Genomic DNA, 23,637 nt, shown 5'->3' on the forward strand with positions numbered 1-23,637 from the left:
ATAAAATTTAAAATATTTATGTTTCATTGAAAATGTTTAAGCATTTTTTATGCTATGTTATTTTCTATAATTTTTCTTTTGGATTTCTAGTTCATTTTCTTGCATATATTTCCATTAGGTGGTTTATATTTTTAAAATACTTGGCAAAAGATCTTCATATATTAACTCATAAGTATTTGTCTCATTGTCTTTAAACTTCTATTCAGTTTTTTCCATAAAACTTTTTTAAACATCATATGTTTAAGTGTTTTTCCTTGTGTATTTTTATGTTTAGAAACTTTTTAGTCACACTAAAAATATTTACTATTTTTAGTGGCTGCTTTTGGTTTCATCTCTTACATTAAGTTCTTTCATTCAACTGGAATTTATTTCTGGTACATATGAGATATGGGGGTTTAGTCTTTGCTCTAAATAACAAGCTTTGTCTTGAAATAGTAAAATCTTATATTCTGGATTTTTTTTTCTGGGCTTTGTCTTCTGAAAATTGATCTATTAAGTGTGATCTTATGTCAGTACTCTGTTATTGTGCAGTCACTTAAGCCATGTCTGACTCTTTGCAACCCCATGGACTATGGCAAGCCAGGCTTCCTCGTACATCACCAACTTCTGGAGTTTGCTCAAATGCATGTCCATTGGTTGGTGATGCTGTCTGACTGTCTCATCCTCTGTCATCCTCTTCTTCTCCTGCCTTCAATCTTTCCCAGCATCAAAGTCTTTTCCTATAAGTTGGCTCTTTGCATCAGGTGGCAAAAGTGTTAGAGCTTCAGCTTCAGCCTGAGTCCTACCAATGAATATTCAGGGTTGATTTCCTTTAGAATTGACTGGTTTTATCTCCTTGCAGTCCAAGGGACTCTCAAAAGTCTTCTCCAATACCACAGTTCAAAAGCATCAATTCTTCATCTCTCAACCTTCTTTAATGGTCCAACTCTCATATCCATAATGACTACTGGAAAAACTGCAGTTGTAACTATAAGGACCTTTGTTGGCAAAGTGGTGTTTCTGCTTTTATCATACACTGTCTAGGTTTGTCATTGTTGTTGTTTAGTTACTAAGTCATGTCTGACTCTTTGTGACTCCATGGACTATAGCCCACTAGGCTCCTCTGTCCATGGGATTTCCCAGGCATGAACTGGAACAGATTGCCATTTTCTTCTCCAGGGGATCTTCTCAACCCAGAGATTGAATTTACATCTTTTGTATTGGCAGGCGGATTCTTTACCACTGAGTCACCAGGCAAGGTTTGTCATAGCTTCCTTTTTAATTTCATGGCTGCAGTCACTGTCTTCAGTGATTTTGAAGCCTAAGAAAATCTGATCCGTCACTGCTTCCATTTTTTCCAGCTCTATTTGGCATGAAGTGATGGGACTGAATGCCATGATCTTACTTTTTTGAACATTGAGTTTCAAACTAGCTTTTTCACTCTGCTCTTTCACATCATCAAGAGGCTCTTCAGTTCCTCTTCACTTTCTGCCATTAGAGTGGTATCAACTGTATATCTCAGGTTATTGATATTTCTCCCAGCAGTCTTGACACCAGCTTGTGATTCATCCAGCCCAGCATTTCACATGATGTACTCTGCATATAAGTTAAATAAGCAGGGTGACAATATACAGCCTTGTCATACTCCTTTTCCAATTTTGAACCAGTCAGTTCCATGTCTGGTTCTAACTGTTGGTTCTTAACCTATATACCAGGTTTCTCAGAGGCATGTAAGGTGGTCTGGTACTCCCATCTCTTTATGAATTTTCCACAGTTTGTTTTGAACCACGCAGTAAACTTTAGCGTAGTTAATGTAGCAGATTTTTTTTTTTTGGAACTCCTTTGCTTTCTTCATTTGATCTCTGGTTCCTTTGCCTCTTTGAAACCCAGCTTGCACATCTAGACGTTCTTGGTTCACATACTATTAATGCCTAGCTTGAGGGATTTTGAGCATAACTTTGATAGCATGTGAAATGATTACAACTGTATGGTAGTTTAAACATCCTTTGGCATTGCCCTTCCTTGGGATTCCAATGAAAACTGACTTTTCCAGTCCTGTGGTCACTTCTAAGTTTTCCAAATTTGCTGCCGTATTGAGTGCAGTACTTTAAAAGTCTTAATCTTTTAGGATTTGAAATATCTCAGCTGGAATTCAATCATCTCCACTAGCTTTGTTTGTAGTAATGCTTCCTAAGGCCCACTTCATATTTCAGGATGTCCAAGTCTAGGTGAGTGACCACAACCTTGTGGTTATTCAGGTCATTAAGATCTTTTTTTGTACAGTTCTTTGTATTCCTGCCACCTCTTCTTAATCTCTTCTGCTTCTGCACTCTGTTCTACTCGTGATTTTCCTTCAGGATTCTACTTATGATTGAACTATTTTAAAATAAAAGTGTATTTATACATTATCTTGTAAGAATTAGTTTAAAATATAAAAATGCTTATCCATAGGGCATCATATATTTTCTGGATATTATAACTTTCAATTTTATTTTTGTTTTTTTATTAATAGTAAAACTTGAATTTACAATTACATTATAATAAAAGTTGGAATAGTCATAAACCCTTCTCTTAAAAGGAAAAAGCAGAGATATGACTCAGAGCAATCTAAACTTAACGCTAATTAATATCATGGAAAATAGTCAAATTAGAAAAAATTGTATTTTTAAGTTTGACTTTTGTAGCAATAAAAAAGAAACATATTTTGGATTGGTTATGCAAATAATTGTTTCAATATTTGATGATTTTGTTATGTTGATAGGATTTGATGATAGAAGACAATCTTTTAAAACTTGAGGTTAAACGTACTCGAGAACTGCTTCACAGTAAGGCAGAAGAAGTTCTTTCTCTGGAAAAAAGAAAACAACAGTTACACACAGCTATGGAAGAACGGACCGAAGAAATTAAGGTTCATAAAACAATGCTTGCATCACAAATAAGAAACGTTGATCAAGAACGGCAAAATATAAGGTAATAATTAGAATTTTTAAATATTGCTAATGAATTTTGAAAACATGAGTAATGTTAGAAGAACTGACTGTTCCTTCCACCACCTTGGATTTCCATCTTTTTCTTATTTGTTTGAGAAGGCTATTAATATAATGTGTGCGTGTCTGCTCAGTTGTGTCCAACTCTTTGTGACCCCATAAACTGTAGCCTGCCAGGCTCCTCTGTCCATGGAATTCTCCAGTTAAGAATACTGGAGTGGGTAGCCATTTCCTTCTCCAAGGGATCTTCTCGACCAAGGGATTGAACCTGGGTTTCCAGCATTGCAGGCAGAATCTTTACTGTTTGAACCACCAGGGAAGATTAATATAATACATAGGCCATATTTTAGTAGCAAATCTATGCTTATCTCTCTCTCTTTCCTTAGGCTAACTCCTTGTTCTGAAGATTTATCATTTTACGTTAAGATCACCAATTCCCTTGGAATTGATTTTTATATATAGTTCGTGATAAGGGTTCAATAACATGCTTTCCCTTAATGGATCTGCCTGCAATGCAGGAGATGCGGGTTCAGGATCCTGCAAGGGGACCCAAGATCCCCCCTGGGTTGGGAGGATCCCCTGGAAAAGAGCATGGCAACCCACTCCAGTATTCTTTCCAGGAAAATCCCATGGACAGAGAAGCCTATTGGGCTATGGCTGTGGGGTCGCACAGTCGATCATGACTGAAGCAACTGAGTATGCACGCATGCCCAAGGGTCCAATAACATGTTTTCCCTTATGGATACCCAATAGCTGCATTTATTGAAGCAATTTTCCCCTAGAGATTTCACCAATCTTGTATAAGATTTATTTTGGTGGCTCAGAGGTTAAAGCATCTGCCTCCAATGTGGGAGACCCGGGTTCGATCCCTGAGTCAGGAAGATCCCCTGGAGAAGGAAATGGTAACCCACTCCAGTATTCTTGCCTGGAGAATCCCATGGATGGAGAAGCCTGGTAGGCTATAGTCCATGGGGTCGCAAAAGTTGGACACGACTGAGCGACTTCACCTTCCTGGATTACATGCTACTTTTTAAGTGTTACTGTCAATGTTATCTCTTTTTAAAGCATTTCATATTTGATTTGTTGCTGGTATGTAGAAATGCATGCAGTTGGTTTCATTAAGTATTCAGCAACCTTGCTTAAACTTTTATTAATCCTAACAGTTGATCTGTAGATTCTACCTTCCAGGTATTTAATTGACATCATATGCAAACAACAGTTTTCTGTCTTCCTTTTCAGCCTCTATAACTTTTCTTGTTCTTGCTTTATTGTCCTTGCTATTTAATCTCCAGTTCAATGCCAAATAGTAATGGTGATTGCAGGTACCCTTGTCTTGCAGGTGCTTGATCTCAAAGGGAAAGTGTTCATTGTTTTATCATTAAGTATCAAGTTTACTATAGTGTTTTTTGATATATTTTTTTACAATATTAAGAGAGATCCCATTTATTTTCATTCTTTGCTAAGAGGTTGTTTTAATTTGTTTAATCAGAAATGAATCTTGACTTTTATGATGTGATTTTTTTTCAGTCATTGATATGATATAGCTTCTTCAATCTGTTAGTATAATTGAAAACTGTATGTTGATCACTTTTTCAAAGTTAAACTAACTTACCTTCTTGTAGTAAATGTAACTCACATATTATATTTTGTATGTATCTAGATTTTGTTTGCTAATATTTTTATATATTTTTTATATTCTATGCTTATAGTTCCTTTCTTTCCTGTCCTTGTCAAATTATCAGGTTATTAAGGTTACACCTACTTTTATAAAATGATTTTTGTGTTTCTTTTTTTTTCTATACTCTAGGTAAGTTTGTGAAAGAGCAGAATTACACCTTGAATTTTCGAATACCTCACCAGTAAAGCCTTTGGACATCTGGAGTTTTTTGAGGAAGATTTAGTTCAGTTGAACTGTTGGTTCAGTTTATTTATTGGTTATGGGACAGTGTGGATCTTGTATTTTTTCTTGCATCTGTTTTAGTAAATTTCTTATTTTTCTCTAGAAAAAATTTTCTACAGATTTCTTTCATGAAAAGTGGCTCTAATTTCTGCATAATCTTCTGTATCTCCTTTTTTTCCTCCTCTCAATCATATCACATTTGTTTTCCATTTTTTCATTCATAAAGAAAATTATCTTTCTTGTTTCCAGAGCTGTGGTAGGTTTTTTTTTCCTTTTAATACTTTCTGTTTTAGGAAGGAGGAGACATGTTTGTGCTTGGTCCACCATCTTAAGCTGAAAGGCCAACAAGGCTTGTCTTTTACAATCACATAAAGGATGAGTAAATATTTTCTGATGAAACAATATTAATACTTAAAAATAAGCAAAGCTATAACTTCTGATACTTACTATATTTTACCATCAACTTTCTTTAGGAGTAGGAACCTAGTATGTTGAAGATTTCTTTTCACTATGGTTAGAAGGCTTATTTTCATCAAGCTGTAGCAGGCAAATGAGTCTCCATGTTGCTGTACATATATTAGCATTATTAGTATTATTACAAAATAAGTTAAAATGATTTAAAAATATAAATTTACTGGAATAAAAGGAAGAAAGTAACCAGCAATTTTAAGGCTGTAAATCTCAAGAGATAATTCTCCAAAGGTTTCTCATATTTCTGCATAGCTTGCGAGGAGAGGCAATAGCTATCCTGTTCTGGATCATATTTTAAAAAATTTTTGGTAAAAAACACCTAAAATTTATCTTAACCATTTAAAAATGTACAGTTAGTAGTATTAGTATTTTCACATTTTTGAGCAACAAATCTCTAGAACTTTTTCATCTTGTAAAACTGAAACTCTATACCCATTGAATATTAGCTTTGCATTTTCCCCTTCCCCTAGCCCTTGATAGCCACTATTTTTTCTGCCTGTATGAATTTGACTACACTAGATGCCTCACATAAGTGGATCATGTAGTATTGATATTTGTCTTTTTTGACTGGCTTATTGTATTTAGCATAATGTCCGCAAGACTCACCCATGTAGCATGTGATAGATTTTCTCTCTAAGGCTGAATAATACTTCATTGTATGTATGTATCACATTTTATCCATTCATCTGCCTATGGACATTTGGTTTGCTTCTACTTCTTGGCTATTGTGAACTATTGTGAATAATATATGAACATCTATGTGCAGACATGTCTTTGAAAACCATTTTCAGTTCTTTAGGATATATACCCAGGAGTAGGATGACTGGATCATACAGCTATTTTATTTTTATCTTTTTGAGGAACTGCCATATTTTTCATAGTGGTTGCACCATTTTACTGTCCCACCAACAGTTCTTAAAGGTTCAGTTTCTCTACACACCAATATTTATTTTTTTTTCTTTTTCATAGTAGCCATTCTTGCGGGTGTGAGGTGATATCTTATTGTGGTTTTGATTTGCATATCCTTTTAAAGGATATTTGGATAGTGAGTAGCCTTGGGAACTAGAGATAGTATCTCCCTCTGGAGCAAAGGTTAGGTATGTTTGCTTATTTCCCATTATGAAATATTTGAATTAGCTAAGCTTGAGTTCTTCAGTTGTGACATAAACCTACTGTATGTGCAGCATCCATTTGAGCCCCTCCTTACTTGCATGTGACTTTAAGAGCAAGCGGAACCAATGCAAATAGGCAGCTCATGCTACTTGGTATGCCAATGAGTGGTAAAGTCCTTTTTCTGTTACCCAGATATATTGTGTTTTCTGCCAGCATCCATGAAAGTGGCAGACTAACTTGCTAGCTTTTAAATAGGGTGAAATCTGAGACCTTTCACAGTTCAGTTCAGTTCAGTTCAGTTGCTCAGTCATGTCCGATTCTTTGCGACCCCATGGACTGTAGCACGACAGGCTTCCCTGTCCATCACCAACTCCCGGAGCCTACTCAAACTCATATACGAGGAATCAGTAATGCCATCCAGCCATCTCATCCTCTGTTGTCCCCTTCTCCTCTCACCTTCAATCCTTCCCAGCATCAGGGTCTTCTCCAGTGAGTTGGTTCTTCACGTCAGGTGCCCAAAGTATTGGAGTTTCAGCTTTAGCATCAGTCCTTCCAAAGAATATTCAGGACTGATTTCCTATTTTCAAACTGAAATGTAAAACTGCAAAGTTAGAACCTATTTAAACTGTTTCAGTAGTAACACAAATACAGATGTCTTCTCTAAGAACAGTATAGTCTTTTAAAAAAGTATATTGTTTGTTTTTCAGTGTTTAACTTTTCTTTTCATGTTAGTGCTGAGTTTCATGAGCGGCTAAGTAAAATTGATAAGCTGAAGAATAGATATGAAATTCTTACTGTTGTTATGCTGCCTCCTGAAGGAGAAGAGGAGAAAACACAGGCCTACTATGTAATAAAGGTAAGCTTAATGGATTTATGGGCTTCCCTGGTGGCTCTGATGATAAATTATCCATCTGCAATGCAGGAGACCAGGCTTTGATCCCTGGGTTTGGAAGATCCTCTGGAGAAGGGAATGGCTATCCACTCCAGTATTCTTGTCTGGAGAATTCCACAGACAGAGGAGCCTGGTGGGCTATAGTCCATGGGGTCTCAAAGAGGTGGATATGACTGAGTGACTTACACTTACAGTTCTAATGGATTTACAGTTGTGGTAAAATGAAGTATCCATTCAGTTCAGTTCAGTTCAGTTCAATCACTCAGTCGTGTCCGACATTGCGACCCCATGAACCGCAGCACGCCAGGCCTCCCTGTCCATCACTAACTCCTGGAGTTCACCCAGACTCATGTCCATTGAGTTAGTGATGCCATCCAACCATCTCATCCTCTGTTGTCCCCTTCTCCTCCCACCTTCAATCTTTCCCAGCATCAGGGTCTTTTCAAATGAGTCAGCTCTTTGCATCAGGTAGCCAAAGTATTGGAGTTTCAGCATCAACATCAGTTCTTCCAATGAACACCCAGGACTGAGCTCCTTTAAGATGGACTAGTTGGATCTCCTTGCAGTCCAAGAGACTCTCAACAGTCTTCTCCAACACCACAGTTCAAAAACATCAAATCTTCAGTGCTCAGCTTTCTGCACAGTCCAACTCTCACATGACCATACATGACCACTGGGAAAACTATAGCCTTGACTAGGCGGACCTAGTTGACAAAGTAATGTCTCTGCTTTTTAATATGGTGTCTATGTTGGTCATAACTTTCCTTCCAAGGAGTAAGCGTCTTTTAATTTCATGGCTGCAGTCACCATCTGCAGTGATTTTGGAGCCCAGAAAAATAAAGTCAGCCACTGTTTCCACTGTTTCCCCATCTATTTCCCATGAAGTGATGGGACCAGATGCCATGATCTTCATTTTCTGAATCTTGAGCTTTAAATCAGCATTTTCACTCTCCTCTTTCACTTTCATCAAGAGGCTTTTTAGTTCCTCTTCACTTTCTGCCATAAGGGTGGTGTCATCTACATATCTGAGGTTATTGATATTTCTCCCAGCAATCTTGACTCCAGCTTGTGCTTCTTCCAGCCCAGCATTTCTCATGATGTACTCTGCATATAAGTTAAGTGAGCAGGGTGACAATATACAGCCTTGACGTACTCCTTTTCCTGTTTGGAACCAGTCTGTTGTTCCATATCCCATTCTAACTGTTGCTTCCTGACCTGCATATAGGTTTCTCAAGAGGCAGGTCAGGTGGTCTGGTATTCCCATCTCTTTCAGAATTTTCCTCAGTTTATTGTGACCCATACAGTCAAAGGCTTTGGCATAGTCAATAAAGCAGAAATAAATGTTTTTCTGGAACTCTCTTGCTTTTTCGATGATCCAGCGGATGTTGGCAATTTGATCTCTGGTTCCTCTGCCTTTTCTAAACTAGCTTGAACATCTGGAAGTTCACAGTTCAGGTATTGCTAAAGCCTGGCTTGGAGAATTTTGAGCATTACTAGCGTGTGAGATGAGTGCAATTGTGCGATAGTTTGAGCATTCTTTGGCATTGCCTTTCTTTGGGATTGGAATGAATCCCAAGCTCTTTGTTATCAATGAAAATGCCTTTTTTTTTTGCTATGAAATTTCAAATTTCATAGCACTCCAGTAGCTATTGCACATAATTAGGGTCATAGAACATGAGTTGCTAGATGGAGGTACTGAAGGACTATTAGTTTTATACACATGAGGTCAAAGAAAAGCCTAGACCATTCTGACACAGGTTTTTTTTTTTTGGCTATCATTTGTGTCACGTTCAGTTCAGTTCACTTCAGTCGCTCAGTTGTGTCTGTCTCTTTGCAACTCCATGGACTGCATGCAGCCTCCCAGGCTTCCCTGCCCATCAACTCCCAGAATTTACTCAAACTCATGTCCATTGAGTCGGTGATCCATCCAACCATCTCATCCTCTGTTGTCCTCTTCTGTTACCTTCAATCTTTCTCAGCATCAGGGTCTTTTCTAGTGAGTCAGTTCTTCACATCTGTGTCATATTATGTTCCCCCATTTATTCAAAGTTCATAAACTCTTTTACTCTAAAACCTACTATCACTCTCAGTATCACATGCTTGTGACAACCCATTCACTTTAGGCTCAAAGCTTTACTTCACTGTATCCACTCATATGACCACAACCTAGATTTTGTCTCTTGGAGCTCCACCACCTCTGAATCTTACACTCCAGTTTACCATTGCTGTCCTGGTATGGCAGATATCCAGAGAGGAAGGGGGCTGTTCCTTTGCCTTCATATTAGGAGACAAACAGATCAGATAAATTTACTGTTTTTTTCCTGATGTTTTGAGAGTTGATTGCCATCTTGTTGTTGACTTCTACTTATTCTTGTTTCCTTCTGTAGCCCTTCTTTTAGGCTTCCCTGAACACATGCTATATGTCTGCCACTTTGCCTCAGGAAATTCCATCCAACCTATATGAGAAATGAGTCCCAGCTCTCAAATGCTTCTTACCTCATCAGCCTTTAGTACCTCAGGCTTCTGTCCACTATTAACAGTATTTTCCTCCTCTCAGGTTTTGAAGGTTCCCAAGCGGTGAATTGGAGGCTCTATTCTGTTAATTCTTTGGGAAGTAGATAGATGCTGCAATTGCAGTGAAGTTTCTCTCCCAACAAGGGCTCTGATGAGAGTGACATAAAAAGCACTGGTGTTACAGTGCTTTTGTCCGAGTCTTAATTCTATCACTGATTAGGTAGGTGACCTTGAATAAGTTACTTAACCATTTGGGGCTTCAGTGTCCTCACTTGCAAAATTAGGATACTGTTACATTTGTTGTAAGAAGTAAATGAGAAAATATATGTAAAGCCCTTAAAGCAGTGCCTGGAACAAAATGAGCTCTCAATGAATGTTAGCTGAAATTATTGTTATTGCTATGATGATGATGTTGATGGGAAGTATCCACTTTTTAGGAAAAAACAGGCAGGTCATATGAGGAGGAGTATTCCTTTGTGCCAATATAACTAATATGTGACATTAATCAAGGCTGTCAGTTGTTCTCAATTTCCTGATGCCACATTCCACTTTCCATCTTCTCCAGGGTTCATAGCTTGCCACACAGTTATTTACATGTTTTGTTTATAGCACATTTAAATGTTTTTTTTTTTTTAGTTTGAAAATCATTTTTTTTTTAATTTTTATTTTTACTTTATTCTACAGTACTGTATTGGTTTTGCCATACATTGACATGAATCCACCACGGGTGTACATGAGTTCCCAAACATGAACCCCCCTCCCACCTCTCACCCCATATCATCTCTCTGGATCATCCCCGTGCACCAGCCCCAAGCATCCTGTATCCTGCATCGAACATAGACTAGCGATTCGTTTCTTAAATGATAGTATACATGTTTCAATGCCATTCTCCCAAATCATCCTATCCTCTCCGTCTCCCTCAGAGTCCAAAAGTCCACTCTACACATCTGTGTCTCTTTTGCTGTCTCTCATACAGGGTCATCATTACCATCTTTCTAAATTCCATATATATGTGTTAGTAAATGTTTTACTCACTATACCTCATGTGTGCCAGATGTATAAAACTGAAACTTTCTTTAATAACTAAAGTCAGTCTGGCTTATGTTGAGAAAAATCATCCATGGTCTGAAAATGGGGAAAAGCAATCAGTGGGTGTACAATGATGCCACTTCATGGTGACAAAGAAGGCTTGCCATTTTCTATCAGGCCCTCCAGGGATTATCTGATTCTACAGGAATGCACACCTCTGACTGATTTTCTGTTGACTAATCTATTTTACCATTCTCTAGAGGGATAGACTTTATCTTATGGAAAAATGATAGCAATGCATATGATTCTCACTCATAACAATGCAAATGAATTTTGCCCAGTGTAATACAACTCACTTATGCTTGTAGGAAAGATAACCCAAGCATTATATTTTATTACCAAAGCCTTTGACAGTGTGGATCACAATAAACTGTGGAAAATTCTGAAAGAGATGGGAATATCAGACCACCTGACCTGCCTCTTGAGAAACCTGTATGCAGGTCAGGAAGCCACAGTTAGAACTGGACATGGAACATCAGACTGGTTCCAAATAGGAAAAGGAGTACATCAAGGGTGTATATTGTCACCCTGCTCATTTAACTTCTATGCAGAGTACATCATGAGAAGTGCTGGGCTGGAAGAAGCACAAGCTGGAATCAAGATTCCCGGGAGAAATATCAATAACCTCAGATATGCAGATGACATCACCCTTATGGCAGAAAGTGAAGAGGAACTAAAGAGCCTCTTGATGAAAGTGAAAGAGGAGAATGAAAAAGTTGGTTTAAAGCTCAACATTCAGAAAATGAAGATCATGGCATCTGGCTCCATCACTTCATGGGAAATAGATGGGGAAACAGTGGAAACAGTGTCAGGCTTTATATTTTTGGGCTCCAAAATCACTGCAGATGGTGATTGCAGTCATGAAATTAAAAGACGCTTACTCCTGGGAAGGAAAGTTATGTCCAACCTAGATAGCATATAAACAGAGACATTACTTCATCAACAAAGGTCTGTCTAGTCAAGACTATGGTTTTTCCAGTGGTCATGTATGGATGTGAGAGTTGGACTGTGAAGAAAGCTGAGCACCGAAGAATTGATGCTTTTGAACTGTGGTGTTGGAGAAGACTGTTGAGAGTCCCTTGGACTGCAAGGAGATCCAACTAGTCCATCTTAAAGGAGATCAGTCCCGGGTGTTCATTGGGAGGACTGATGCTGAAGCTGAAACTCCAATACTTTGGCCACCTCATGTGAAGAGTTGACTCATTGGAAAAGACCCTGATGCTGGGAGGGATTGGGGGCAGGAGGAGAAGGGAACGACAGGATGAGATGGCTGGGTGGCATCACCGATCGATGGACAAGAGTTTGGGTAAACTCCGGGAGTTGGTGATGGACAGGGTGGCCTGGCGTGCTGTGATTCATGGGGTCACAAAGAGTCGGACATGACAGAGTGACTGAACTGAACTGAATTGAAAAGATATTAGCCTGTTTTATATCTATAAGAAAATTATTTTCAGCATTTCTGATTCTGTATGTGTGTAAAATCTGTTCTAATTCTCTTTTTGAACTTGTCTAAATGTCTTACTGGTTCCTTCACTAATGAATTGGATAAACTCTTTGACATGTTTATGTTCATATGAGCATAATATTTAACTTTTTGAAAATATGATTTCAGCAGTTTTACTGCTGGAAAAAACTTAGAAGCTAAACATCATTTCTAGTTTTGAATGTCGTAGACTTAGGATGTAAATTCACTCAATTCAGGCTCCTTTCCCTTTTATACCCTTTACATTCCTCCTGGAGGTGGTCTTTCCTGATAGGCGCATATATGTATGTTTATAGCACAGGGGGAGAGGAGTTTGGTTATAGAGCAAACCACTCTTATTCTCTGGATACTCTATTTCAGGGGTAAGCAAACCAAGGACTCTGGGCTAAATGCTGCCCACTACCATTTTATAAATAAGCGCTGAACCGCACAATACATAAACTCATTCATTTATTTATTGTCTCTGGCTGCTTTCATGCTACAATAGCAGTGGTATTAAGTACTAGTGGTTTAGAGACTGACTGGCCCATAAAGCCTAAAATATTTACTCTTTCCCATACTGTTTGGTGACCCCTTGTATTAATTTGTTAGAGCTGCTATAATAAAGTATCACAATTAGGTAGCTTATACTATAGACATCTCACAGTTGTAGTGGCTGGAAGTCCAAGATGAAGGTGTCAGCAGGATTGGTTCTTTCTAAGGGTTGGGAGGGACAATATGTTATATGCCTCTCTCTTAGTTTTTGGTGGTTTGCTGGCAGTTTTTGGAATTCCTTAGCTTATGGAAGCATCATCATTAGCTCTGCCTTCATCTTCACATGGCATTCTTCTTGTGTTTCTTCAGCCTTTCTTCTTGTGTTTGTGTTCAAATTTCCCATTTTTGTAAGGACACTAGGGATAGTGGACTAGGGCCTACCCTAATGAATTCATCATAACTTGACTACATCTGCAAAGACCCTATTTCCATATATGGTCACATTCTGAGGTACTGAGGGTTGGGACTTCTTGTATTTTTTTTTTAGGTTAACAGTTCAACCCACAGTCCTCATTTTTGGTCCTGCAAGTATCCTCTTGTCTATGTTACACACATGGTAATGTTCCCTTTTACCCACCTTGTATTGTTCAGTCAGTCAGTCATGTCTGACTCTTTGTGACCCCATGGACTACAGCACAAGACTTCCCTGTCCTTCACCATCTCCTGGAGCTTGCTTAAACTCATGTCCCTTGAGTTGGTGATGATATCCAACCATCTTGTCCCACTGTCCCCTTCTCCTGCTTTCAATCTTTCCCACCTTAGCAGCTTCTATATCTGACTCTTAAAAGAGTCAGAAAAAAATATAATCAGCAATCAGTGAAGGTCTAGTTCAGTCCAGTCGCTCAGTCGTGTCTGACTCTTTGTGACCCCATGAATCGCAGCACGCCAGGCCTCCTTCCCTGTCCATCACCAACTCCCGGAATTCACTCAGACTTACGTGCATTGAGTCAGTGATGCCATCCAGCCATCTCATCCTCTGTCATCCCCTCCTCCTCCTGCCCCCAATCGCTCCCAGCATCAGAGTCTTTTCCAGTGAGTCCACTCTTCACATGAGGTGGTCAAAGTACTGGAGTTTCAGCTTTAGCATCATTCCTTCCAAAGAAATCCCAGGGCTGATCTCCTTCAGGATGGATTCGTTGGATCTCCTTGCAGTCCAAGGGACTCTTAAGAGTCTTTTCCAACACCACAGTTTAAAAGCATCAAATCTTCAATGCTCAGCTTTCTTCACAGCCCAACTCTCACATCCATACATGACCACTGGAAAAACCATAGCCTTGACTCGACAGACCTTTGTTGGCAAAGTAATATCTCTGCTTTTCAATATGCTATCTAGCATCTTTCAAATCACATTTCCAAGTTCCCTTTTATCTTTATAAGGAAACAGTTCAATTCTGATCAGAATTTAATGAAACAGCCCAATAAAATTACTTAAAAATATTGACAGAAAGGTATAAACATTTTTTCCAAATAACTGCTCTTCTAATCCAGGATAAAAGGTAAACATTATATAATTGGTGATTTACAGGCAAATGGGACCATAAAGGTTTAGAAGTTTAAGGTATATATGGAACTAGATCAGGAATTTGTATAAATGAGCAAATCCAATGCCTTTATTTGACAAACTGAACTTGGAGTAGTGAAGTAAATTGTTTAATGCTATTTGTTCAGCTTACTAGTGGGAAATGTTTTGACTCATTCTATCTCTTTTCCCCACTTACTATATTTTAAATGAAATGTTTGCTAATTCTAAACTCAACTTGAAAGAATTAGATGTAATTTATCTCAGAATTTTTTTTTGCTAAGCTTTTTATTGCATACTATTTGATATAAAATGTATATCTTGAGGCATAATAAAACAATAAACAGTAAAAATGTTAAGAATCAAAATGTTACCAAAACTCTTCCAGAGACCACATTTTGATTTAAAGATAGATACTTTGGATTGAATAACTTTACCAAAGAAACTATTGGTTGATATTGCCTTAAAATAGGTCTTGGAACTTTTTTTTTAAAAAACTTTATTAAAGTATAGTTGATTTGTTTAGTGTTAAATTTCTGCTGTACAGCAAGGTGATTCAGTTATACATGCATATATTTTTTCCAGTATTCTTTCCCATTATGGTTTATTCAGTAGGATCTTGTTGTTTATCCAGCCTGTATATATTAGTTTGCATCTGCTAATATCAAACTTCCATCCCTTCCCCACCTCCTCTCCCTTGGTGACCACACGTCTGTTCTCTATGTCAGTCAGTTTATTTTTAGAAATATATTTTATCAAAATTTGCTTGTAACTGAGCCAATTGTAATATCTAACACTTTAGGAAAGAACTAAAATATAGTTAATTTCACAATAGTGAACCTGAGAAGGACTTTAAAAAGAAAAACTGGAGATCTTAAGTTATGTAAAATTTGATCAGGTTTGAAGGAGGCAGTAATGTTGACTGTGAGAACTTTTTGCTTGCTTAGAATAAATGAGAACTAGAGGTTTGATTCTTGAACCCTGCTTTTACCATCAGTTCAGTTCAGTTGCTCAGTCGTGTCTGACTCTTTGCAACGCCATGAATCGCAGCGCGCCAGGCCTCCCTGTCCATCACCAACTCTCGGAGTTCACTCAGACTTGCGTCCATCAAGTCAGTGATGCCATCCAGCCATCTCATCCTCGGTCGTCCCCTTCTTCTCCTGTCCCCAATCCCTCCCAGCATTAAAGTCTTTTCTAATGAGTTAACTCTTCGCATGAGGTGGCCAAAGTACTGGAGTTTCAGCTTCAGCATCATTCCTTCCAAACAAATCCCAGGGTTGACCTCCTTCAGAATGGACTGGTTGGATCTCCTTGCAGTCCAAGGGACTCTCAACAGTCTTCTCCAACACCACAGTTCAAAAGCATCAATTCTTTGGCGCTCAGCCTTCTTCACCGTCCAGCTCTCACATGCATACATGACTACTGAGAAAACCATAGCCTTGACTAAACGGACCTTAGTCGGCAAAGTATTGTCTCTGCTTTTCAATATGCTATCTAGGTTGGTCATAACTTTTCTTCCAAGGAGTAAGCGTCTTTTAATTTCATGGCTGCAGTCACCATCTGCAGTGATTTTGGAGCCCAAAAATATAAAGCCTGACACTGTTTCCACTGATTCCCCATCTATTTCCCATGAAGTGATGGGACCAGATGCCATGATTTTTGTTTTCTCAGTGTTGAGATTTAAGCCAACTTTTTCACTCTCGTCTTTCACTTTCATCAAGAGGCTTTTTAGTTCCTCTTCACTTTCTGCCATAAGGGTGGTGTCATCTGCATATCTGAGGTTATTGATATTTCTCCTGGAAATCTTGATTCCAGCTTGTACTTCTTCCAGTCCAGCATTTCTCATGATGTACTCTGCATAGAAGTTAAATAAGCAGGGTGACAATATACAGCCTTGACGTACTCCTTTTCCTATTTGGAACCAGTCTGTTGTTCCATGTCCAGTTCTAACTGTGGCTTCCTGACCTGCATACAGATTTCTCAAGAGGCAGGTCAGGTGGTCTGGTATTCCCATCTGTTCCAGAATTTTCCACAGTTTATTGTGATCCACACAAAGGCTTTGGCATAGTCAATAAAGCAGAAATAGATGTTTTTTCTGGAACTTTCTTGCTTTTTTTCATGATCCAGCGGATGTTGGCAATTTGATCTCTTGTTCCTCTGCCTTTTCTAAAACCAGCTTGAACATCAGGAAGTTCATGGTTCACGTATTGCTGAAGCCTGGCTTGGAGAATTTTGAGCATTACTTTACTAGCGTGTGAGATGAGTGCAATTGTGCAGTAGTTTGAGCATTCTTTGGCATTGCCTTTCTTTGAGATTGGAATGAAAACTGACCTTTTCCAGTCCTATGGCCACTGCTGAGTTTTCCAAATTTGTTGGTCATTAAAAACCAATAGTCTTCTGGACTTCCCTGGTGGACCAGTGGTTAAATTTGCATCTGCTAATCCCAAATTCCCACTCTTTCCCTCCTCTACCCCACCCTTTGCAACTTCAAGTCTGTTTAATATGTCTGTGGGAGTGTTTGTTTCATAGATAGGCTTTAGAGTCTGCATGTAAGTGATATTATGATATTTGTCTTTCTCTCTTACTTCACTTAGTATGATAACCTCTAGGTCCACCATGTTGCTGCATATTGCATCATTTCATTCTTTTCTATAGCTGAGTTAATATTCCATTGTATATATGTACCACATCTATCCATTCATCTGTCTATGGACATATAAGTTGTTTCCATGTCTTGTGAATAATGTTGTGAACAGAGGGGTCCATGTATCTTTTCTGAATTATCATTTTATATGGGTATATGCCCAGGAGTAGGATTGTTGGATCATATGGCAACTCAGGTTTTTTCAGGAGCCTTCATACAGGTCTTCCACAGTGGCAGCACCAATTTACATTCCCACCAACAGTGTAGAAAGATTCCCTTTTCTTCACATCTTCTCTAGCATGCGTTATTTTTAGACTTTATGATGGCTGTTCTGACTGGTGTAAGGTTAGGGTTAGGGTTAGTTTTGATTTGAATTTCTGTAATGATCAGTGAGAAATGCTGGACTGGAAGAAACACAAGCTGGAATCAAGATTGCTGGGAGAAATATCAATAACCTCAGATATGCAGATGACACCACCCTTATGGCAGAAAGTGAAGAGGAACTAAAAAGCCTCTTGATGAAAGTGAAAGACGAGAGTGAAAAAGTTGGCTTAAAGCTAAACATTCAAAAAACGAAGATCATGGCATCTGGTCCCATCACTTCCTGGGAAATAGATGGGGAATCAGTGGAAACAGTGGCTGACTTTATATTTTTGGGCTCCAATATCACTGCAGATGGTGACTACAGCCATGAAATTAAAAGCCGCTTACTCCTTGGAAGAAAAGTTATGACCAACCTAGATAGCATATTCAAAAGCAGAGACATTAGTTTGCTGACTAAGGTCCATCTAGTCAAGCTTATGGTTTTTCCAGTAGTTATGTATGGATGTGAGCGTTGGACGGTGAAGAAGGCTGAGCGCCGAAGAATTGATGCTTTTGAACTGTGGTGTTGGAGAAGACTGCTGAGAGTCCCTTGGACTGCAAGGAGATCCAACCAGTCCATTCTGAAGGTGATCAACCCTGGGATTTGTTTGGAAGGAATGATGCTGAAGCTGAATCTCCAGTACTTTGGCCACCTCATGCGAAGAGTTAACTCATTGGAAAAGACTTTGATGCTGGGAGGGACTGGGGGCAGGAGAAGGGGACGACCGAGGATGAGATGGCTGGATGGCATCACTGACTCGATGGACGTGAATCTGAGTGAACTCCGGGAGTTGGTGATGGACAGGGAGGCCTGGCGTGCTGCGATTCATGGGGTTGCAAGGAGTCGGACACAACTGAGCGACTGAACTGAACTGAATGAATAGTGATGAGCATCTTTTCATGGGGGCATTTTTAAATATATATGCATATTATCTCTCTCAGTCTTTAATTGCAGAAGTGTTCTGGAACTGTTTTGGTACAACTCTAGAAGGCCTAATTCAGAAGTCCACTGACTGCTCACTGAGGAATTTTTGGTTTTTAGCAGTTTAGACTTCACTTGTTCCTGGCCACATTTATCATAATTATCTTTAATTAAAGCTGTTTTAAAATATGATAATAAACACATGAAGTGAAGTGTTAGTTGCTCACTTCTGTATGACTCTGCAACCCCATGGACTGTAGCCAACCAGGCTCCTTTGTCCATGGGATTTTCCAGGCAAGGATACTGGAGTGGGTTAACATTTCCTTCTCCAGGAATATATACATGAAATTGGGCTCAAAATTTGCTGTTTTAATAGTTTTGGAAGTGTACAGTTCAGTAGTATTAAGTATATTCATATTGTTATGCAGTCAACACAATTAGCCGTCTCCAGAACTTTATCTTTCAGAACTGAAACTGTACCTGTTAAACAGTAACTCCCCATTTCCCCCTCCCTGAAATCCCTGGCAACCACCAATCTACTTTGCTTTTGTGAATCTGACTACTCTAGGTGCCTCATGGAAGTAGAATCATGCAATATTTTTTCCTCTTAAAAATATTCAATCTCTGGGGTGGGAAGATCCCCTAGAGAGTAAAATGGCAAGCCACTCCAATATTCTTCCTGGAGAATTCCATGGACAGAGGAGCCTGGCGGGTTACATTCCATGGGGTTGCTGAGTTGGACACAACTGAGCAACTAACACTTTTACTTTCATGGGTTTAGCTTGCTAACCTCTTTTATTCCTAAGATAAAATGACAAAGTGTGCCAAGCCTCTTCCAGGCAAGAAACATACATTCCTTTTATTTAATATCTAGTTTGAAACCTCTTCTACTTAACCTTTTCTTTTCTCAGTAAAGTTTATATTTTTTGGTCATTTTTGCTTGTTAAGTTTTAGTTAACTCCCATCATGGTTTTGTATCCTAAGTGCTATATTTGGAAGGCCTTCAGGATTTGGTAAATCAAGTGCAAGAAATAAATGCTTGGTGCTGCATGTACGTCCCAAGGCAAATTGGTATTGTTGTGAGTGAAGTACTTCCTGCCCTGATCACAGACATTCTTCTGCCCCCCCCCATCATGATAAATATTTTTAACCAATCTATTCTATTCTGTTTTAAATAGGCTGCTCAAGAAAAGGAAGAACTTCAAAGGGAAGGTGACAGTTTGGATGCTAAGATCAACAAAGCTGAAAAAGAAATCTATGCTCTAGGAAACACCCTGCAAGTGCTGAACAGCTGCAACAACAATTACAAACAATCTTTTCAGAAAGTGACTCCATCTAGTATGTAGAAATTATTGAAACTTTTACATTAATGTACATGCAATGAAAGCTGCATAGTTATTTTAAAAAGAGGATCACTATGCGATAAGGAAAACAAATGCATCATATTTGATTCAGCTGGAAAACCTAATCACCACAACCCCCCTTCCCTCCCCCACTTCAAATAAGTGCTAAGGTGTTAATTCCACCTGTTACTAGTTGTAGTGATGTGGCATAGTACTCCTCTACGGAGTTCATTTCAAATCTGAAAAAAACAGCAGTATACTGGGTGCTGTATGTTGACAAAATAAGAATAGTTATTTCACACCCTATTTTTCAAAAATTAGACATTTGGAAGTTGACCTTTCATAATGAAAAATGTTAGAAGTTTAAATTATGTAATATTTTAAATTTGCTTTCTACACAGCATGTTAAAAATTTAAAGCAAAAATTCTTATAAATTCTAGGTGCTGAGTATGAGGTAAAAATTCAACTAGAAGAACAAAAAAGAGCTGTTGATGAAAAATACAGACACAAACAAAGACAAATCAGAGAACTACAGGAAGATATCCAGGTAAATTCTATAGGCTTTAATAATAAGCCCTTAGTAAAAGTTAACTATCACTATTATAATTATTATACTCTTGTTAATATACAATTTTTTAGAGAAGCAGTTACTTAAATGAGAAAAAAGTGATCAAAGTATAACTAGTTAAAATCCCAGTGCTAAGCCCTGACAATTACTTGGTAATCAGTGGATAAATTATAGCTAGCTAACTATGATATCCCCTAATCTTTATTTCAGTTAAATCCTTTAAAATCACCTTAAAAGACTGTTCCTTAAAACAAAAATTTGAAAGATGAGAAAACAATGTGTTTGGTAATAAGCAGGCTCTATATAAGCATTTAAGGGCTTCCCTGATGGTAAAGAATCCACCTGCCAATGCAGCAGACACAACAGACAGGGGTGCAGTCCGTGGGTTGGGAAGATCCACTGGAGGAGGAAATGGCAACCTGCTCCAGTATTCTTCCCTGAAAATTACAACGAACAGAAGAGCCCTGGCAGGCTACAGTTGAAAGGGTCACAGACCTGGACATTACTGAGTGCACTTACAGAGATTTTTTTTTTTTTTGATTAAAGAAATAGAAATAGATTATATGAGTTGGGAATCTTTGAAAACTGTGTGCTTTCAATAGTCATTGTTTGAATTGTTTTTCTCCCAAATACCATAAAAATAACCTTCCAGTGGAATTATATATAAAACTTAATCCACAGAACCATTATACTTATTATCTACCAATAGAATGTACATTATATATGAAAAGAGTTGGCCACGACTGAGCAACTGAGCACATATATACAAAAACAAAGGAATCAGAATTAAATACTTGACAAGTGGCAACTATAAAAGTTATTTCTGAACCTAACCAATAAATTTGTCAATATTTATTTTCTGCAGAGCATGGAAAATACTTTAACAGTTATAGAACACTTAACAAATAATGTCAAAGAAAAAGTAACAGAGAAGCAAGCTTACGTACTTCAATTAAAAAGAGAAACTGAGGAACAGAAGCCAAAATTAGAGAGAGTAACTAAACAGGTATTGGAAACTTTAAAAAACTGACCTGTCATATTTATATTTTGGAGTTCCAAATGATAACCTCACATCTTCCTTCATCCATTAACAAATACTTAGTTCTAGAAAACAGGTTTAAATAACTGACTGCTGTTGACCAACAGTGTGCAAAACTCACCAAGGAAGTCCGTCTTTTGAAAGATACAAAAGATGAAACACTAGAAGAACAAGATATTAAACTTCGTGAAGTGAAACAGCTTCACAAGATCATTGATGAAATGTTAGTTGATATCACACAAGAAAATGCTGAGATCGGTGTTATCCTTCAAACATACTTTCAACAGGTAATAAGAATTATCTTCTAGTCAAATATTTCTTAAACATTTCATGAAGAAAAATTTAGGGTATTCAACATAAAATTAAATTTACTGAAAAATATTCTGAAATGGCATGATACTAATGATTGCCCTTGAATATTTTTCCAGAGTGGTTTAGAACTACCTACAGCTAGTACTAAAGGTAGTCGTCACAGTTCTAGATCTCCTTCCCAGACTTCACTGTTATCAGCAAGGTAAGTGGAAGGAGAAACCACCATCTCCTGATTCACTCAGTTACAGCTTCCATCCCAAGCAAATTCGGCCACTTCATACGCCATAGCTGTTGGACCTGCCAGTGCACTGCTAGTACTCTCCCCAGCTTTCCCTACCTTCTGATGTTTGTGTCAGAGGCAGAAACCAGCCAGCAGCACAAGACTCTTCCCTTCTGGCTTCTGTCTGGAGTTATCATTTCCAGTTTGACATGTAGAGCTCTGTGACTATCAGATATTTCAGTAGGATAAAGCAGGGTGAAATTTTGGATGATACACATAGCATGGTCATCCCGAGTGTGGGGTGAATTGATTAAACCATAAAAGGACCACTTAGCTGTACACAGATATTGAGTGTACAGCTAAGTGGTCCTTTTATGGTTTAATCAAAGATTTATAAGATTAAAATCCACTGTAAAATCTAAGGAGTCAGAATTTTATTTATGCTGCTTTGTTTTGCTAAAAAGGAAATTATTTTTTCTTCTGCAGTTTAGTTTTATCCAGAATTCTATCAGGTGGACATTTAGTCAACATTCCTGTGCCTTGCTGACAAAATAATAATTATTAATATTAAAGATGATTCTCATCTTAAAATTCCCAATCTGCCACATTCAGCACCGTATTACTTTTCATTACTCCACAGCAAGATGTCATGAAAGGATTTCCTAAAAGATATTTTTTAAGTAAAACAAAAACACTTTCTATGTAAACATGGTGAGCACCCACTTGAACACCCTAAGTTCAGTTCAGTCACTCAGTAGTGTCTGACTCTTTGCGACCGCATGAACCACAGCACACCAGGCCTCCCTGTCCATCACCAACTCCTGGAGTTTACCCAAACTCATGTCCATCGAGTCAATGATGCCATCCAACCATCTCATCCTCTGTCATCCCCTTCTCCTCCTGCCCTCAATCTTTCCCGGCATCGGGGTCTTTTCAAATCAGTCAGCTCTTTGCATCAGCTGGCCAAAGTATTGGAGTTTCAGCTTCAACATCAGTCCTTCCAAAGAATACCCAGGACTGATCTCCCTTAGGATGGACTGGTTGGATCTCCTTGCAGTCCAAGGGACTCTCAAGAGTCTTCTCCAAAACCACAGTTCAAAATCATTATTTCTTCAGCACTCAGCCTTCTTCACAGTCCTACTCTCACATCCATACATGACTACTGGAAAACCCACAGCCTTGACTAGACAGACCTTTGTTGACCAAGTAATGTCTCGGCCTTTTAATATGCTATCTAGGTTGGTCATAACTTTCCTTCCAAGAAGCGTCTTTTAATTTCATGGCTGCAATCACCATCTGTAGTGATTGCAAAATAAAGTTAGTCACTGTTTCCCATCCATTTCCAATGAAGTGATGGGACTGGATGCCATGATCTTAGTTTTCTGAATGTTGAGCTTTAAGCCAACTTTTTCACTGTCAAGAGGCTCTTCAGTTCTTCACTTTCTGCCATAAGGGTGGTGTCATCTGCATATCTGAGGTTAATATTTCTCCCAGTAATCTTGACTCCAGCTTGTGCTTCTTCCAGCTCAGTGTTTCTCATGATGTAATCTGCATAGAAGTTAAATGAGTAGGGTGATAATATACAGCCTTGATGCACTCCTTTTCCTATTTGGAACCAGTTTGGTGTTCCATGTCCAGTTTTAACTGTTGCTTCCTGACCTGCATATAGGTTTCTCAAGAGGCAGGTCAGGTGGTCTGGTATTCCCATCTCTTTCAGAATTTTCCATAGTTTATTGTCCACACA

At 38.4% G+C, this 23,637-nt stretch overlaps 1 protein-coding gene across 1 annotated transcript in view; it reads left to right on the forward strand.

The window, feature by feature from the left end:
• CCDC39 (coiled-coil domain 39 molecular ruler complex subunit) overlaps positions 1-23,637 on the forward strand; it is a 54,702-nt gene that overhangs the window by 28,800 nt on the left and 2,265 nt on the right. Inside the window, exons 13-19 of the mRNA XM_068984689.1 lie at positions 2,741-2,949; positions 7,183-7,306; positions 19,589-19,748; positions 20,195-20,301; positions 21,188-21,328; positions 21,469-21,648; positions 21,790-21,875. Of these exons, the coding sequence (XP_068840790.1) occupies positions 2,741-2,949; positions 7,183-7,306; positions 19,589-19,748; positions 20,195-20,301; positions 21,188-21,328; positions 21,469-21,648; positions 21,790-21,875 (1,007 nt within the window). The remainder of the gene's footprint in view (positions 1-2,740; positions 2,950-7,182; positions 7,307-19,588; positions 19,749-20,194; positions 20,302-21,187; positions 21,329-21,468; positions 21,649-21,789; positions 21,876-23,637) is intronic.

This window comes from Capricornis sumatraensis, chromosome 1, assembly GCF_032405125.1.
Source record: "Capricornis sumatraensis isolate serow.1 chromosome 1, serow.2, whole genome shotgun sequence".
Classification (NCBI taxonomy): Eukaryota; Metazoa; Chordata; class Mammalia; order Artiodactyla; family Bovidae; genus Capricornis; species Capricornis sumatraensis.